Here is a 16164-nt window from a genome sequence, read left to right on the forward strand (position 1 = left end):
TTCAACAATGCACTTCGTGACGATGGTATTTGCGGCGTAATTCAGTCCCGGCTGGGTGGGTGGGGTCTGGCAGTGCAGTTTCTGGTGCAGCGTGCAATTGTACAATCGGCGGCAGGGCGGATGGCACAGATGGCTGTCCAACGGCAAAAAGAAATCGCTGCTGGAGTCTTGACATGCGCGTCAATGGAGAGGTCGACAGGTACTTCGTCTCAGCCCACGCAGCCGTACGCAATATGTTACATACGGCTGCAATCCCCCAAGCCATAGCCCGTGCGTTGACCAGTGTTGAGTTGAGCCAGACTATCGAAAGATCGACGTGAATTCATAATGCAATGGACCGCTCTCCAGCTTCTGCCAGCTTCTGAAAATAGCTTTCCCAAACCCTTGTTTGACAACCACGCATCAGGCATCTGGGCATGCCACCATTAAAAAAAGGGAGCACGCAAATACCACCACAATCCGATTTGTAAGAATCGTGTAAGAAACCTTCCCCATGCATATAGTATGTGCATGCCAACGGATGTGCTGTCCTCGATGTTGCACCAGATGTACCAAGGCAAACGTGGTTGCTGGATTGCTGATCCCAGGCCGATCCTCTCGAAAATACGATCTTGCCAAAGGTACCTCTCCGTCTCGGGCCGGAACCCCTTAACCCCAAAGTCCCATGCAGGAGACTGAAAGCAGTGTGTGGATAAATGCTATCATCCCCTTCGACTATGGCGAGCACATAATCGATTCGTAGTTGATACTGTCACTTGCTACCCAGGTGATGAATGAAAAAGGCAGTAACTGGTACAGTGGTGATCATCGAACGTAGTAATGGCTTCGCTACACCGCAAGTGCTTTTGTTACGGAATGATCTCTCTGAAATTCGGCAATGTCATCTCACTTACGCGCAAGTATCATGAAGACATCGAGCTCAGTACTATGGGCGATTCGAATATCAGGAACTCTAAGCGCAAGTTTCGAGCATCTTGTCCAGTACACCCTTGAGCGTATCGTTCTCGAGTGCTGCAGCTACTCTTTCTTTGTCGGCCAGCTGCTTGTTGACTTGGTCATCTTGGCTGTGGGATCCCTCCTTAATCACGACATCAACGCGATAATTTGGCGGCAGGGCCTGCTCGAGACGTACTCGAACACCCAGGCCCAGAACCGTCGCCAGCGAACAATGCGTGATCGTAGGAGTAACCTTCACCAATACCCGTCTAAGTGCATGAGGGTCAGAATTTGCTGAGGGGGGTGGGGTTATTTCCACGTCAGGCAGGTTGACGACTGCCAATTGACCAAGAGATATGGGATGCTCTGGATCGGTTATATTCGATATCAGATCTGGTCACGATTAGCTGTTTGATCATCGACCAGGAGCTTCGTGAGTGTGTATGGGTGTATGTGCGCATGCGTGCCCAGCATCAATGAAATTGGTGATGATGATGAGATGACGAGATAGAATATCGATATGCGAAATTGGTTGGGAGACTGTCTGGGGATATGCAGGACATAGATACTCGGGGCAGTCCATGCATCATAACTGCACCCCCGACAGGGAGATGAGACGGCCATCAACGGATGGATGCAAGATGTAGAAATGATTTTTTTTTTAAAAAAAAGAACTAACCGTAGATCTCTTGCTCGTCTATGGGTTCCTCGACGAAATCGTCTTCGCTCTCCGTACCATCTGACCACGACACATCACAAAAAGGATCTGACAGAAATAGTGGCCTGCGCGAGACAGCATCGGCAAACTTGGCATCAGCGTCGCTGGCAAACGTCTTTCTCTTCTTGATTTGCCTCGTGGGCAATTCAGATGCCGTCAGAATGGTGGGGTTGGCGTTGTCCTTGTTATCCATGGCGGGGTTCTCTCCTGCGCTTGTTCCTGCTTGTGCTTCTTGTCCGAGGAGCAACTGACTGCACGTGTTCTGTTTCAAGGAGGCGTAAGGGGTGAAAAGGGCGATGCAAAGTCGGAGCGCCGTCAATTCTTTTTCTATTATCCTGAGATGGGGCTGATGGATTATCTGGTGTCGGGTAGGCGTATGGGTTTGAGGTTGCTGATAGGATTTTGATGAGGTATGCTATCGGAGGATATCTGCCTTAGTCATGGCCACTGAGATAGACACTTGACCTCATCGAAGCCAGCCGTTATCGCTGCTGGACTCGGACCGGTGTTAGTCCGCAGCATCAGCAGCGCATGTACCCCAATTATTGAATATTCCATCGGGGCAAGCAGTCTTTCTTCGTACTCTATGTAGGTACTAGATCAAGAGCCCATCTTCAGGACCAACATCAAACACATAGAGCATGGCAAATTTCCTTATAGATCTTGAGGTCATGTACCTCGCGTGTACTGCTTGACTTTTGCTTCTGGAGCTCTCCATACGGTATGTATATATTTTATCCTACCACTCTAATTACAATCCCTTACCCCCTCTACCCCCTGCCCATCTTAGGCAGTATATAGTGACAGGCACTAGCCAGAATACTAGCTGCCTAGGTGTGGCAGATCCTTTGCCATACGAGGCGACATATTCGCTCTTCAGCCTTGACTTTCGGGGAGCGAGCACTCTATGCATTGCAATGCCCCACCGCTGATGATTTCTGTCAAGACGGATTGGGAATTGCTCATCTTGTTCTTGTCCTTGTCTTCCCGAGTGATTGGGGCGCTACGGGAAGGAAGTTGGCGTCTTCCCGTCTCCGTCGGTCTGTTAGGCATACGTTCTATTAGAGAGCGGCGGGAAAATTCATGCAAGCCCACCTTTTGAGGCTGAAGCCAGTTGATATCCCCAGGGGTTGCACAAGCACCACACCATTCCTAATATGTAGTATTTTCACGAAGCTGGTGGTCATGTCGATCACGACGCCTCCCTCGTGATTCATCATTAGCACAGCCTTGGGTAATTAATTAATCGTCCTATTGATCGCCATTCGCATAGTGGGTTAATTATACTCCCACGTCTCGGGAAAGTAAGATATATACCGTGCATGAACTTAGATTCAACGCACCCCTTGCAAAGAAGCTCGGAAGAAGCTACCGAAGCAGATGTATACAGAAAGCGTGTCCGGTTGGTTTGGCAATACCCTCTTTAATAAGGCTGTTAAACAACCTGCATGAGGGCAAACAAGCCGAGCTGGATCTCTCCGTTCCCGTCGTCGGATCCAACTGCTCGACATACGCCAGCCGGCCGGCATTACTCGATATAGCCAGTTTGGGCCGAGGAGGCCCGGCGTACCCGCCGGACTGTACTCCAGCAAACGGGTTTCTTCCGTTGCCTGCATCGATCCCCCATATTAATGTACCGCCTTGTGCGTAATTCTACTTTGTATCGCCCTCAACGTTTCCACAGGTGAGAATAAAGTCCAAGGTGGTCTACCGGCATCAACCGGCCGAGTGATTGATATTTTTCTCCGCTACAACTGTACATAGTATGATCAGGCAAGATATCCCTGGTACCATCATATGATTCTGGCTGAAACGGTGCAAAGTGGATTCGCAAGCGACTGACGCCCAAACGTGGACAATGCCCACCAGTTCGATATTGTTTATGAATGGCTTGACACGATACCAAAAGAAATGCGACGAAGAAGAAACCCACCAGTTCTGGCGCCAAGGTTTTGATCGCAAATCGGCACATACATCAGCTACCGAATGCAATGCTCCGGTGCTGGTAATATATATGCAGGCATGCAAGCTGCGAAGAAAGTAGATGCACGTAATTGGTGCTGGGTAGCCAACATCGTTACATACTGTATGTAGCCTGTAGCTCTAGCTAGTGGCTAGACCGTCGTCATCCAATTGTTGATACAGTTGCTGTGCTTGTGGACTGGCCTAACTGTATCTGTTTTCAATTGCATACAACCTCTTCCCTAAAGCAGATCCGCGAAGGGGTGGTCGGTGAGCAGTGAGGTCAGAGTCTTTGCCTCCTGCGCTCCATCGACTTCACACACACGGAACAAGGTAAACTGAGGAGAAAGGCCCCCAGCAGTTTCGGCCGACGTGGCTGGTAACTTGCAAGTCTGGCATGTGATGGAGAAACGCCAAGGCGGGGGCCGTTGATACACATCTCTGCTTCTTCTTCTTCTTTCCTCCCTATTTCTTCTTACCCGGCGTTCTGGGTACCACTGTGCATCCGGCATTCGTCACAGCTGAGTGGTTTTAATTGCTGGAAAAACTGCCCATGTCGTATCCTCCTACTCTGCTCTGCAGGAGACGAGCAAGGATACACAAGCAGGAACAACAGGGTCCTGGCCTGGACGCACGCGAGATCAGTGATTGACTGCTCCAAAGGTGGCCCCCAGGCACCAGGTGATGATGCCCTGTAACCTGGAATGTCCAAGTACACCGAAGAAGAGCCAGCGGCTGCATCTGCAGGCGCCAAGGCGGCAAAGCACAAGCCGTATACAATGCAGGGGTGGTTTGGATGCCACTGATACATGTTCTTTTTCAACGGCGTATGACGGCACACCTGGCAGCGGGCTGGGAACTCCTGGTTGGTGTGTTGCAGCACCAAACCGACAGAAGATGACCCGTTTATTCCTACCGCAATGTGCGATGTCGTATTGCTACGACCATCAATGGCTGCCGGATGCAGCTCCGCGGCGATCATGGTTCATAAACTGTGTTGCTTCCAGTAAACAAGAGTTGGCGCCTATCAGCTCGCCTGGCTAGCTGGCCTGGGTGGCAGTGACAGGCAGGTACAGTGGGAATATCATTTGAAGCCGGACAGCAGGTTCTTTTGACGGAAAAAATACCGCTGCACGCCCGTACTTCCCTGTGCCAACCAGCCGCCTTTCGTTCCAAGTCGGACAGCGAGAGAGGACAGCCAGTTTGTTATGAACGGGGTCGCGATGCTGCTACAAGTAGATGATCCACTGCACAGTCCATAACCCCCCTAGGAAGTGTCAATGTGTCGTCCAGACCCAACGATTTGAGGTTGACGGATAGGTCTACGACGCCAAGCGAAGCAGCACCACGGCGCCAACTGCTGAGTACTGACAGAAGGACACCTGCCTGTGTCGGGCTAGGGGAGGTTTTAGTGCGGTAATCAACGTGTCTACTACGATGCAGCAGATAACCGAAAAGCAACTCTGGCATTGGGGATGGGTTTCTGAAGTCAGCGGCTGCCACGAGAGTCCTGCATGTAGGTGCAGCTCGTGCACAGTCCAAAGCCTGCAGCGGAATTATAGAGAACGAACCACCAGCCGAGCCGACTGATCGAAGAGTGACAGATGGTTGCGTAATTGCTAGTTGCTTCGTCGACTACCTGCAACCACCTGAACATGAACGTCTAACGTCTAACGGGCATTGAACAGCTCATTAGACTACGCCCAACCGAACGGCGCTTTCGTTCACTAGCACGCGGGTCGGATCCGAATATTTGAGCGGTCGGGGAGAGTGCATGACACTTGGTTTGATTAGAGGATTACTGTATGTATTCTACTTGGAAGCCAGGACAGCACTCTGGACTATTACCCAGGTGCCAGGAGCCCGGTTCGGTTGGGGAATCGTCAGTGAAAATTACTGTCTGGTTAGCAGGTTCCGTATCTGACCCAGAAACTTGCCCTAGGGAAGGCTAGTGCCCCCTGCTTACATGTTAGCCGGGAGCACATACCACAGAATCTTCAGACAACACATTGGACGGTTCGAAGTTCGAACACGCCATTGTGGGGTCGTCCCAAGTCAAGCGCCATCGTTTGACACTTGCTTTTACCCGTTCACTATCCTCCAGCCAGACGAGACAAGCAGATGGCAGACTTGACAGGGTGACAGGGCAGTAGACAGGGGCCCAGGTTCGTCCAAGATTGGGATGGCAGTTTGAAGTATGTACAAGTCCAAGTCTCGAGAGAGCTCGATTGACTGGGACTTGGCTGCTTGGATTCGGATAAGCCTGCGCGGGGATTCGACTCGACTGAACTGCAAGCAAGTTCTTACCTGCATGCATCATGCATCTATCTATCTACTACGTCGTACATATCCCACGGATTGGTGCTGCACTGCAAGATCAGCAACGTCGATAGACCATGCTCGGCTCGTACGAGGTGACCAGGCAGGCAAGCGGTGCATTAATAAGTCTTACAAAGAAATAAACAAGCTGTCGTCGCAGTCTCCATTAGCCATCGAGGCGTCGAGTCGACAGCACTTGAGATTAATTATAACGGGCTTGCTATGCCGAGGCACGCACCTTGCATATACCGACGTTTACAGTACCCGTCGAGCAGGATTCACAGCCTAACAGGCCTATATATTACTACCGAACTGTAATTATCCCTGAATTAATGCAGTGCGCCAAGAGCCATCGCTCAATCAGCTGGGAGCCCACAGAACCCAAACTGATCAGGGGCGTTTTTCTCGCCCAGCCTGACTGACTTGACTCCTGTGAGTGCCACACAGCAGCAGAGTTGAGTCGGTCCGCCTCCGCACACACACCTTTTTTTGTTCTATCCCTTGTCAATCAGCAGCAGCGGCTTGACCCTCCCACGCCCATGGCCTGGCCCCTGAAGCCCCTACCGCTCACCACCCCTACACCAGCGACCCCCTGAAGAAGACGCAGAGGGGGAAGGATGCTTGTACTTCCGAGGTACATGTTTTGATTCATTCCCTTCCGACGTCTCCTGTCATCATCGCCCAGGGCTGGACTGGGCTGAGATGACGGTCTGCCACCCCACACTGCACTTTCTGTCGTCTTTGCTGCACTGCCGCCAGTGCCCACGAGAAGGAAAGAAAAAGAAGAGAGTCTGGGCTCTTTACTGGCTGCGCAAACCCTGATCACCCACTAGGCCGTTTCATTCTATATCAGAGGTATTATGAAGCCGGTCAATCTTCATGCCCGGCATGCTCTGCAGTATCAAGTGCTGCAAGGGTTGCGGCCAGATAATCTTGAACTCTCGTCTCTGCCTCACACACACGCTCATAGCCCCCTGGGTCGCAGACATTGCCATGCTTCTCATTGATTTCGCGGTGTTATATCGATTTTCTGGAACAAGGAGAAGGAGAAGCAATATCACAGCAGATATTAAAAGGGACGTCTCATCGCCATGGATATTGCATGGTAGTTGGGCTATTGTTGTTGTTGTTAACCTAATACCTATTATTATCATCGTCATCCTACATACCTGCCATAGTACAGTGCAGTATACTCAGTCGAATAGGGTTTCGTGGATAGCTGCTCTTCTCCCAAGCCATTCGTTGCCTGCTGAAATACTAGGTTGCCCCTAGTCATTGCCGCCGTTTACCAGCAGACGGGGCCATATCACGCGGTGCCTGGTGTTCAAGGCGAGACTCTAGCGAACATTCTTTGCTTCTTCTATGCAAGCCTTGGTCACTGTGACTGGCAATACCACCCAACCTCAGGCTTTCAACCTTCCCCTTCCATATTGATTTTGCTTTTTCAACCCCCCATACCACACCCTCCAAATACGCTGCCATACCCGCCGGCCACATACACAAAACCTACACATATAGGACTGATCTCACCACTAGCATCTCCACTTAGCCCGACCCTTCTGGCTTCCAAAGAACCAGAAGAAAATACAATCGAGAGAAAGAGGGACAGAGAGAGAGAGAGAGGGACAGAAACAGAAACGGAAACAACGAGACGAGACGAGACGAGACGACAAAAACAGGCGGAGCTGGCAGTCCCAAAGAAAGCCAATACCTGCCTAGCCATCCGATCCGTCCCTTCATGCTCCTCCTCAACTCAGGCTAGCCTATTTTCTGATCAGAATCAGAAAAATAACCTGGTCGATCGCTCCACACGCGACTGGAGCCTCGCCATCCAAACCAAATCCATACCTGCTACTGGGGGGGCTTACAAGCTGGGCCAACCCTGCCATTCTCCCCCTTCGTCGGTTGGCGCCATCCCCATTCTTCGGACCAGTTCATAATAAGGGACCGCTATCCCCTCACTGCCATTGAGCGTCGGCTTTTCCCACTACCGATGAGGTAAAGACTCAGCTATTTTCTGGTCTTTCAACGTCTCTTACACCTACCAATACGTGCACTTTTTTTTGGTTGGCAGCTTGCTTGTTAGGAGAGGAAACCGTTGGATATTGTGGCTTACGAACCGAACCTGCTCCCTGGAATTGATTTTCGAACTGCCGTGGCATATGCCGCCGCCTCTCGCGCCACCATCACCACCACCACGCCCACGATCGTTACACAACTCTATTCGTCAATGACAACGGCTTAGCAACCAGCAAGGCTTCCCGACTCTGCGACAACGCCATTATTGTCGTTCCTACTATCGCTACTACATTAGACGACGTATTGCACGGCTTTGCATGCACCTGTTCGCATTTTAATCTCTAGTACCGAGGACCAAAACCGTCTTTGCAAGATGAACGACGGAGCCATGTCAAATGACCCCTCTGTGCGCAGGCTTCTGCCTCAGAGCTCGCATCTGGGTCAATTCTCCTTTGCGCCGCAGAACTTCCAGCAGCCGCGCGAAACACAGAAGAGTGCGCTTTACCCGTCCCTTCGAGACCCTCCGTATGTGGGCGTCCCATCTAACGTAGTCGGCGCAGATTATGTTTTCGTTGACGAGCACAACCGCCACAAACGACTGAAAGGTGAGAGCTTTTAACAACCCACTGCGTGTGACCATTGTTGGCTGACAAGTTTCGATGTAGTAATGAGGTATGATAGCGGATCATGAACATGCAGCAATGCTTGGTACTTTACTAATAAGTTGCATAAAGGGCATGTGAGGGGTGCCGCAGGAGGAAGATCAAATGCGATGCAGCTACCACTAACACATGGCCTTGCTCGGCTTGCATCCGCCTCAAGCTTCACTGCGTACGGCCAAACGGACAGTATGAGGGAGGGCCAGATTCACAGGCTTACGAACAATCGCCCACCGACTACGACACAGGCTTCAGGCAGCAAGTACCTATGCAACAGCAGCCCATGATGGGAGGCCAGCCCAAGGTTGCCATGTATGCCGGCCAGTCGCCGTACGCCGAGGCCCATGATGTATATCAGTCGGTACCGTATGGCGCCCATGCGACTGCCCAACCTGGTATGCATTATACGACAATGACTCCTGCTCCTGGCGTTATGGATCAAGCATACGCGCCTTCCAGCGTCTTTCCGACGCCCCCGATGCAACACCATGCAGGCCCCCACTCAGAACCGTCCCCGGAATCTTATACACAAGACCAGTATGCGCAGTCGGACCTAGCTGATCTCCTCGGGTCGCTCAAGATGGATGCTAGGGGCACCGGTAAGTATACGTGGACTTCACAGATCGAGTTGAATTATGTACTGATTTCTGGGAAGCTCCATATCTTAACATCAAAAAATCCGTAAAGAACCTGAGAGAAGAAGATCCGGTTGTTGAGGAGGAGCCAGATGACTTCGACACGCTGCCGTCAATGCCCTCTGCACCAGGCTCCAAGATCCGAATTCCGCCAGAGCTGATGCCCGACGAGGAGACGATTTTGCATTATTTCGATCTGTACTTCGCCAACGTTCACCCCTATGTGCCTGTGCTCAACAAAGCACACCTTTTGCAGCAATGGCAAACGGATAGACAGTCCATTTCCCCTTTGGTACTGGAGGCGATCTTTGCTGTGGCGGGTCGTTTGGCTGATGAGCCGGCTCAAGGTCAGCAGTGGATCGCACTGGCATCGAGTAAGTTACGCCATAGGGGAACCCTAGGCTGGCCCCAAATACTGATTGGATTTAGAACATGCAAATTCGTTCATGGACGTACCGCGACTCAGCACCCTGCAAGCTCTCTTGATTATTCTCAAAGCCCGGGAGGCGCAACCGAAACGCGGATATTACTACCGATCCTGGATGTCCATTGTCAATTGCATCACTATGGCCAAAGACTTGGGTCTTGACGAACATTACGAGGACCACCAGGCAGGAAGACACTGTGAAGGGACGCCGGCCGAGTGCGTCACCAAATGTCGTATTTGGCAGACTGTTTTCATCTGCGAGCTGATGATCGGCAGTTCTCAAGGTAAGATAACCGAGTGGTTGGCCAAGTTGATTTGGTCAAATTCTGACATACATTCTTTGCAGGTCGTGACGATCTTACTGTGTACCCTGAGACCGTGGATCTCAGTATCCCGCGACACATTCCCGGAGGTGATGAGGCCGAGTATCACGTCACACGAAATTTTACCTACTTTGCGCGCTGTGTCCGCAATGTCCGACAGATGAACACCGTCTACAGGAAAATTAAGAGAAGAAAGGATTGGGGTCTAGATCCGGAGTTTGTTCAGCTGAATCCTGCAACGAATGCCTGGTTGGCCGACCTCCCTGCTGATCTTGCGATTACGTTTCCTCCGGACGGCTCGCCCCCGTGGATCCCCTCGCATTTCATCGGCAACCTGCACTCCTACTACTACCTCAGCGTGCTGATGCTGCACCGACCTCAGCTGACGTTTTTGGACCCAATGGGTGCGGACGGCCAGTGGAAAAACCACATGATGCTCTCATATTCTTCCGCAAAACTCCTTTGTCGGATACAGGAAGCCATGTTGCAGTCTTATGGCCTGAGTGGGCTGCAGTGCATGCAGAGGGGCATCAGTTTCACCATCTATGCCATCCTTACCTGCATTCCTATTTACCTCGTGCGTCATTCTCATATACGTTTCCTGCGGCATACAGTCCAACTAACCAATCTTGATATAGGTGGCTTTGACCTCGCCGGACCCAGACTTCAGCACCGACGCAAGGGATTTCTTCACTCGCCATATGCGCATCATGGAAAAGACCATGGGGTCCTGGCCGATTCCCGAGATGGTCAAACAGATCGAGGCGGTCCGAGAGGCCTTCTCTGCCGACACACGTAAGCCATTCGTACTAAAACCAAGCTTCCCCCTACGGCAGCCCATCGATGAGCCACCAATCAACCCCGCCCCGGGCCAGTACGTTCAAGCCGCCGATGATCCGGACCAGCCCGATGGACCATGCAATGAGCGGCCTTTCAGGATCACAATCGCAAGTCAGTTACATCAACCATCCTATAACACCTCCTGTATCCGCGGGCCCTAAAAGCGACTCTCCTGCACAGTCACTCGTCATGATGGCCAACAGCCAAACCTCGCAGGCGTCATCGCACGGGATCACGATGACCGAGGCTCCTTCCTGGAACCCCTCACGAATCTTCGAGTAAGTTACCCTCCCTTTCGGAACCTCTCGATGCTCGTCAGAGACTAACAAGGATGCTGTAGTCAATGGAATTCCACATTTGGTACGCAACCAGCTCAAAATCAGACATCAGTGTCTCCGCAGTCCAATTCTCTAAGTATTTCCCCATCAGGTGCACCCGAACTTCCGAATATCCAGCAACCGAATCCTACGACGCCCATGTCGGCCGGACCCCACAACATGCCACCCCAGCAGTACTCGGCCGCCCCTGTCCAAACTTTTGTCACCCCGGCCATGTGGCAGCAGTCTGTTGCCAGCGTCTACGAAGGTGGAATGAAGAGGCACCACTTCGACGGCTAAAGCCCGATCTGCCGCGCCATGGATTTCTTTACCCTGGACTCACGAGCGGGAAGTCGATTCGTACCACCTCTTCGATTTGTTCTGGACCACGACACGACAGTTATGACACCAAACTCCGGTTTATCCTCTCGAACAGTGCCCTTGAAGGCACGGTCTAACGTATAAAAAAAACCGCCCCCGCGCCCGCCGTATATAGCCTCTACATGTTTTGTTTTTTTCTCAGATGTACAACAAGCGATTTGGAAGCACTAGTTTGGGGGCAATGATTGAAACTATCGCATGAAGACCACGACACCGTATGTATCGAATAATGAGCGGTTACATAAAAATTTTAAGGAAGGATGGAAGTAGTTGGGGGGCGAAAGCCAAGGTTTTGCGGAGGCACTTCCAGCAAGATATGGGTTTTTCTTGGGTTTAGCACGAGGCCGGCAAGGGGGCGGGTGTTCGGGAGGCGGCGGCTCTGATTTTCTTTCTATTTGCTCGTTTTTCGTCTGGCGCTGGAGGTGTGAGAACCATGCATTACATCTGGGTTTTGGGAGGGCACAAAGAAGTTATCGCCCCACGATGAAAAGACGGGCTTCACTCTGATACATATACTTCACTATCGCGCACACATGTCTATACAAACATACATATACACACAATTCATATAAGCTGGCGGAAAGGGGGAAAGAGTATGTTTTTTAGGCGTGTATTGTGTCTAGCATGTAGATTGCCATACGACACATGTTTGTCACGCCCTGCTTGTAGAAAGGGGCAGTGCTAGACACACAAAAGTAGCCTTGGGTATGCATCTGAGGCGAACAAGATTCTGGACTATAGGCTGCGATATTGGCCGTGATGTTTACATTCAGCCAATTCCTTTTGCTGTCTACAGCTTCCTCCCGCTTAAACGCTTTGGAAACATTATAAATGGTCGACTTGGCGACCGATCTACCTAAAGACTTTTTGTTTGATGTAGCCAGTCTCTAACGTTAATAGCGCTTGGTGAGAAGGCCTGGCTGGATAGGATAAGGAGATCCCCAAACCAACCTCCGATATTGCTTGGCATTTCCCCTTTCGTACTTGTATCCCACTCGGCTGCGATAACGCAAGATGGGGAAAGACGACCAACAAAAAAGGACCGCCCATGCTGCGCACGAACTTGGACACCCGTAATGGCAAGCTTGGTCTTTACTACCACATCCCCATCCAATATACTAGCTCTATCTCAACAATATGCCCCTTCTTTTTCTTTTTCTTCCTCCCTTATGATCGCTCTCGCTCATTATTCCATACTCTACCGGATTTAGCCGTGTATGGCTGCATGATTTACGTAGCCACGTGCAGAATTCGTAGGGTTCTATCGTATCACGCTGGGACGACTATGCATTTGATATATGCTATTTGTAAAGCCGAAGCTACAACAGAAGAAGCACATCAGGGTACAGCTCTGTGAAGTATATATATATATTTTTTAATAGGAAGCGAGCTAAAATAAAACCGCCCTAATACTCTGCAAAGGGTTCCGACATCGATATATAGAAAAGACTTGGGGAGAGCGCAGAGGTTGAACAGTATTTAAAAAATAAATAAGAAACAATACGTCGGTTAAACTTGCAAAAGTAAATATCTCTCTCTGGCGGGGAATTGAACCCCGGTCTCGAGCGAATCGTTTTGACATGACAAGCTCGCATACTGACCACTATACTACCAAAGATACTTGGGTGTTGATGATTGATTGAAAAGCGCTTATCGTAATCTATATCTGATATAAGCTGGCAAGTGGACTCAATGCAGATAGTGGGAGCCGGGATTTGAGAGAGCAGTCCGCCCGGCAGCCACTCCACAACGGGAAGCTGCTGGTGTTTGAGTATTCGCTAGTCTCAGCTTTATCTGATCCGAATTGCAAGTTTCCCATCCCACTGGCATGTCATCGCTGAATTGTAGCAGTGGAAGATTCGTCCCGACTGCTGCAACTATGATGCAAGCGACGAATTGATTGGGCAATTAGGGTCCTTTTCATTGCGAACGTGTATCGCGAGGCGCTTACCCGCGATGAACAATGAATGGCTCAAGAGTCCTTGAAACGCACCTTTTATGGAGGTGCCGCTGGGCTTTCATTACATACCCCCCCCACTATGGTACGATGCGATGAGAAGAAGGTGAGAATCACCAACCTTGCTCAACACAAACCGATGCGACATCCTCGGGCTGAAAGCAACCTCGCAGTTTCGTCGAGGCGTAATGTTGTCCCGATCGATTTGCACCAGCTGCGACGCTCAAATCAAGCGTCAAATCCATCCATCAGCTGGACAAGCCGAGTCAAGGACGATCCAAGCCACTGACTGACTGACAGCACTCCAATTAATAAGCTTAATGCCCTTCAGCCTCAATCCAAAGGCAGGCAGGCCTGTATGTATAAGGTATGTTGCTGGGCTTCCTTGCTGCACGCTCGAAGAGCCAAGAGTGCGGGTATCAAATAATACCACATTGCAAATCGATCATCGCCCAATCCGGGCGGCGGTTTGTTGAATCTCGGCAACGTTTGCACATTTAAACCAGCAGTTGCATTCCGATCAAGCGCTCTATCGCGCTGTGGCTCGACTTGTCCCGCAAGAGGGCCTGAATCTCAAACGTGCTCCGTCAGGGGCCTGTCTCATCACCGGCCGGCCCATGGACCCCCCCTAGCAATCCCAGCAATGCCTGCGATTCCCGGCGATCTAGCAGAGTCTGGTTACTGTCTGGTTGGACTGCTGCCAGAGCCGCATTGGAAAAGGAATGCCATTGGTACCTGTCATCCATGCCATCCCTGACTCCCAAGCCCGAGGCCCGCCCACTGGCAGAGCTCGGCTGTCAAAGTGCTCGAAGCCCACCGCAGTGCAACCTATCGCGATGCCGCAATCCTAGTCGAAACGACACCCAAACCTGGCTGGCCATTGCCTCCTGGTACAGAATGCGACCATGCTGTTCCTGCGTGTTTCCTACCGCTGCCGCTGGGGGCCTGCATACCGTCCGTTGTCTCTTTCTTCCTCTCGTCCCATCACTGACTTGCCTTTCTGCTCATACATACTACTTTCTTCACCACACTTTTTTTGCGGTCCCATGTTTCTTCTCGAAGAGATGCACGCTCTTTAATCGGTGGTTCGGCTCTATTCCCTCGATGCCAATAGTACGACGTGGAGATCTGCTTAGAATCCGACACTCCTTTGCATTATAGCTAGCTGGCTTGGCCATCTCATCTTTCCCCGGTTTGCGACTCGAGACTTTCTCTCTCCCACCGTAATCTCGAGGTCATCCTTTAACATCAACGGATTCGCCATATACTTTCACTTCTTGTATAACGGGTTGATCCCTTAATTCTAGACGGCTGGACTGTTTACATTATTTATATCACTCGACACTCGTTTCCACTGGACGAGTATCGACACTGTCTGCTCAAGTGGTTGAGAATCAGGGTGCGAAGGGGCGACCCGATCGACTTTAGCTTTTCACCATGAAGGGCCATTCTTACTGCCTGTTAATATCCGCGCTGGGTCTGCTGTCGTTGGCACAGGTTGGTGACTGCGTTTCTGCACCTCGAGACGTTGATGCTGACTATTTACAGGCCGAAGACACTCCCGAAATTAGCGCGCAGCATTTTGGCGGATCACCAGGTGCACCCGGAGCACCAGGGGGCAGCTAACAAACACAGGCTTCTTGCAGGATCTGCTGGGAAGGCTGGGCGTTGGCAATGGACAGAAGGGCGCCCAGAAGGAGACGGTGACGAAGACAATGAAGCAAACGATTACAGTCGGGGCATCACCAACCGAGGCAGCGGGTAAGAACGGAACCAACCCAGCTGCCGGAGGAGTCAAGACAGTGATCCAGACCATCACATCCGGGGCGGCACAGAACACGAAACCTGCAGCGGCGGCGACTGTCACTGTTACCGTCACCGCCGCTGCCGACGCGAAGACGGTTACCCAGGTGCAGACAATCACCATGGTCCAGATGATTGCATGCGGAACGACTCAAGGAAACCCCGTCCCGGCGTCTCAGGCCTCTGCCATCGCGTCGTCTGCTGCCGAAGCCGCATCGTCGAACGCCAAGCAGCCCCCACCGGCCGCATCAACACCTGCAGCTTCGACGCCCGCAGCAGCACCGCCAACTACCGCGTCGTCATCCGCAGCAGCCTCAACTACGGCTGCTCAGGCTTCTTCGACCAAAGCTGCCGAGACTTCTTCAACCAAGGCCGCAGAAACCTCTTCGACCAAGGCCGCTGCGACTTCTTCGACCAAGGCTGCTGCGACTACTTCGACCAAGGCCGCAGAAACCAAACCCGCAACCACCACTTCTGCTGCCCCAGCTCCGCCGCCACCGACCGCGCAACCCGCTGCTGCCTCGTCGCTCGTCTTGCCCGTTGCCGGTGGTGGAGTTGCCGCTGCGCCTATCATGTCGACCATGGACCCGGCAGGACTCAAGGGGTGAACAACATGCCGATCAACCTTGACGGTCTCACGCTCAACAGCAACCTCAATCTCGGAGCGATCGCTGTAGCAAAGACCCCGGCCGCCTTTGGTCTTGCTGCTGCTCCTGCTGCTACCACCACTGGTGCCCCTGAGCCGTTCAAGCTCGTCATCTCGAAATAAAAATAGAAAGGCATCGTCACTTTTAGAGCAAGTCGATCAATTACCGACCGCGAAAATAAATTTGCTCGGACTCCCTTCATCTCTCTCCGTCTCTTTTTC

General features: G+C 51.6%; 3 protein-coding genes across 3 annotated transcripts; 2 read left to right on the plus strand and 1 right to left on the minus strand.

Moving 5' to 3' along the window:
- Positions 1 to 952: 952 nt before the first annotated feature.
- PG998_010814 (FAM96B protein) lies at positions 953 to 1847 on the minus strand (the record flags this gene model as incomplete). Its single annotated transcript, XM_066877630.1, has 2 exons — positions 953 to 1329; positions 1616 to 1847. The coding sequence occupies 2 exons, from the start codon at positions 1845 to 1847 to the stop codon at positions 953 to 955; spliced, it is 609 nt and encodes a 202-aa protein (XP_066726684.1).
- A 6480-nt stretch (positions 1848 to 8327) lies between these two features.
- Positions 8328 to 11455, plus strand: PG998_010815 (uncharacterized protein; the record flags this gene model as incomplete). The annotated part of the gene is made up of 10 exons (XM_066877631.1): positions 8328 to 8448; positions 8515 to 8559; positions 8620 to 8626; positions 8689 to 9212; positions 9269 to 9622; positions 9678 to 9959; positions 10022 to 10575; positions 10637 to 10876; positions 11019 to 11116; positions 11179 to 11455. The coding sequence occupies 10 exons, from the start codon at positions 8328 to 8330 to the stop codon at positions 11453 to 11455; spliced, it is 2502 nt and encodes an 833-aa protein (XP_066726685.1).
- A 3475-nt stretch (positions 11456 to 14930) lies between these two features.
- PG998_010816 (Heterokaryon incompatibility protein 6- OR allele) lies at positions 14931 to 16065 on the plus strand (the record flags this gene model as incomplete). Its single annotated transcript, XM_066877632.1, has 4 exons — positions 14931 to 14990; positions 15042 to 15090; positions 15129 to 15900; positions 15945 to 16065. The coding sequence occupies 4 exons, from the start codon at positions 14931 to 14933 to the stop codon at positions 16063 to 16065; spliced, it is 1002 nt and encodes a 333-aa protein (XP_066726686.1).
- Between the last annotated feature and the right edge of the window lie 99 nt (positions 16066 to 16164).

Source organism: Apiospora kogelbergensis (genome assembly GCF_038363985.1).
Source record: "Apiospora kogelbergensis strain CBS 113332 chromosome Unknown utg000007l_segment0_segment0, whole genome shotgun sequence".
NCBI lineage: Eukaryota > Fungi > Ascomycota > Sordariomycetes > Amphisphaeriales > Apiosporaceae > Apiospora > Apiospora kogelbergensis.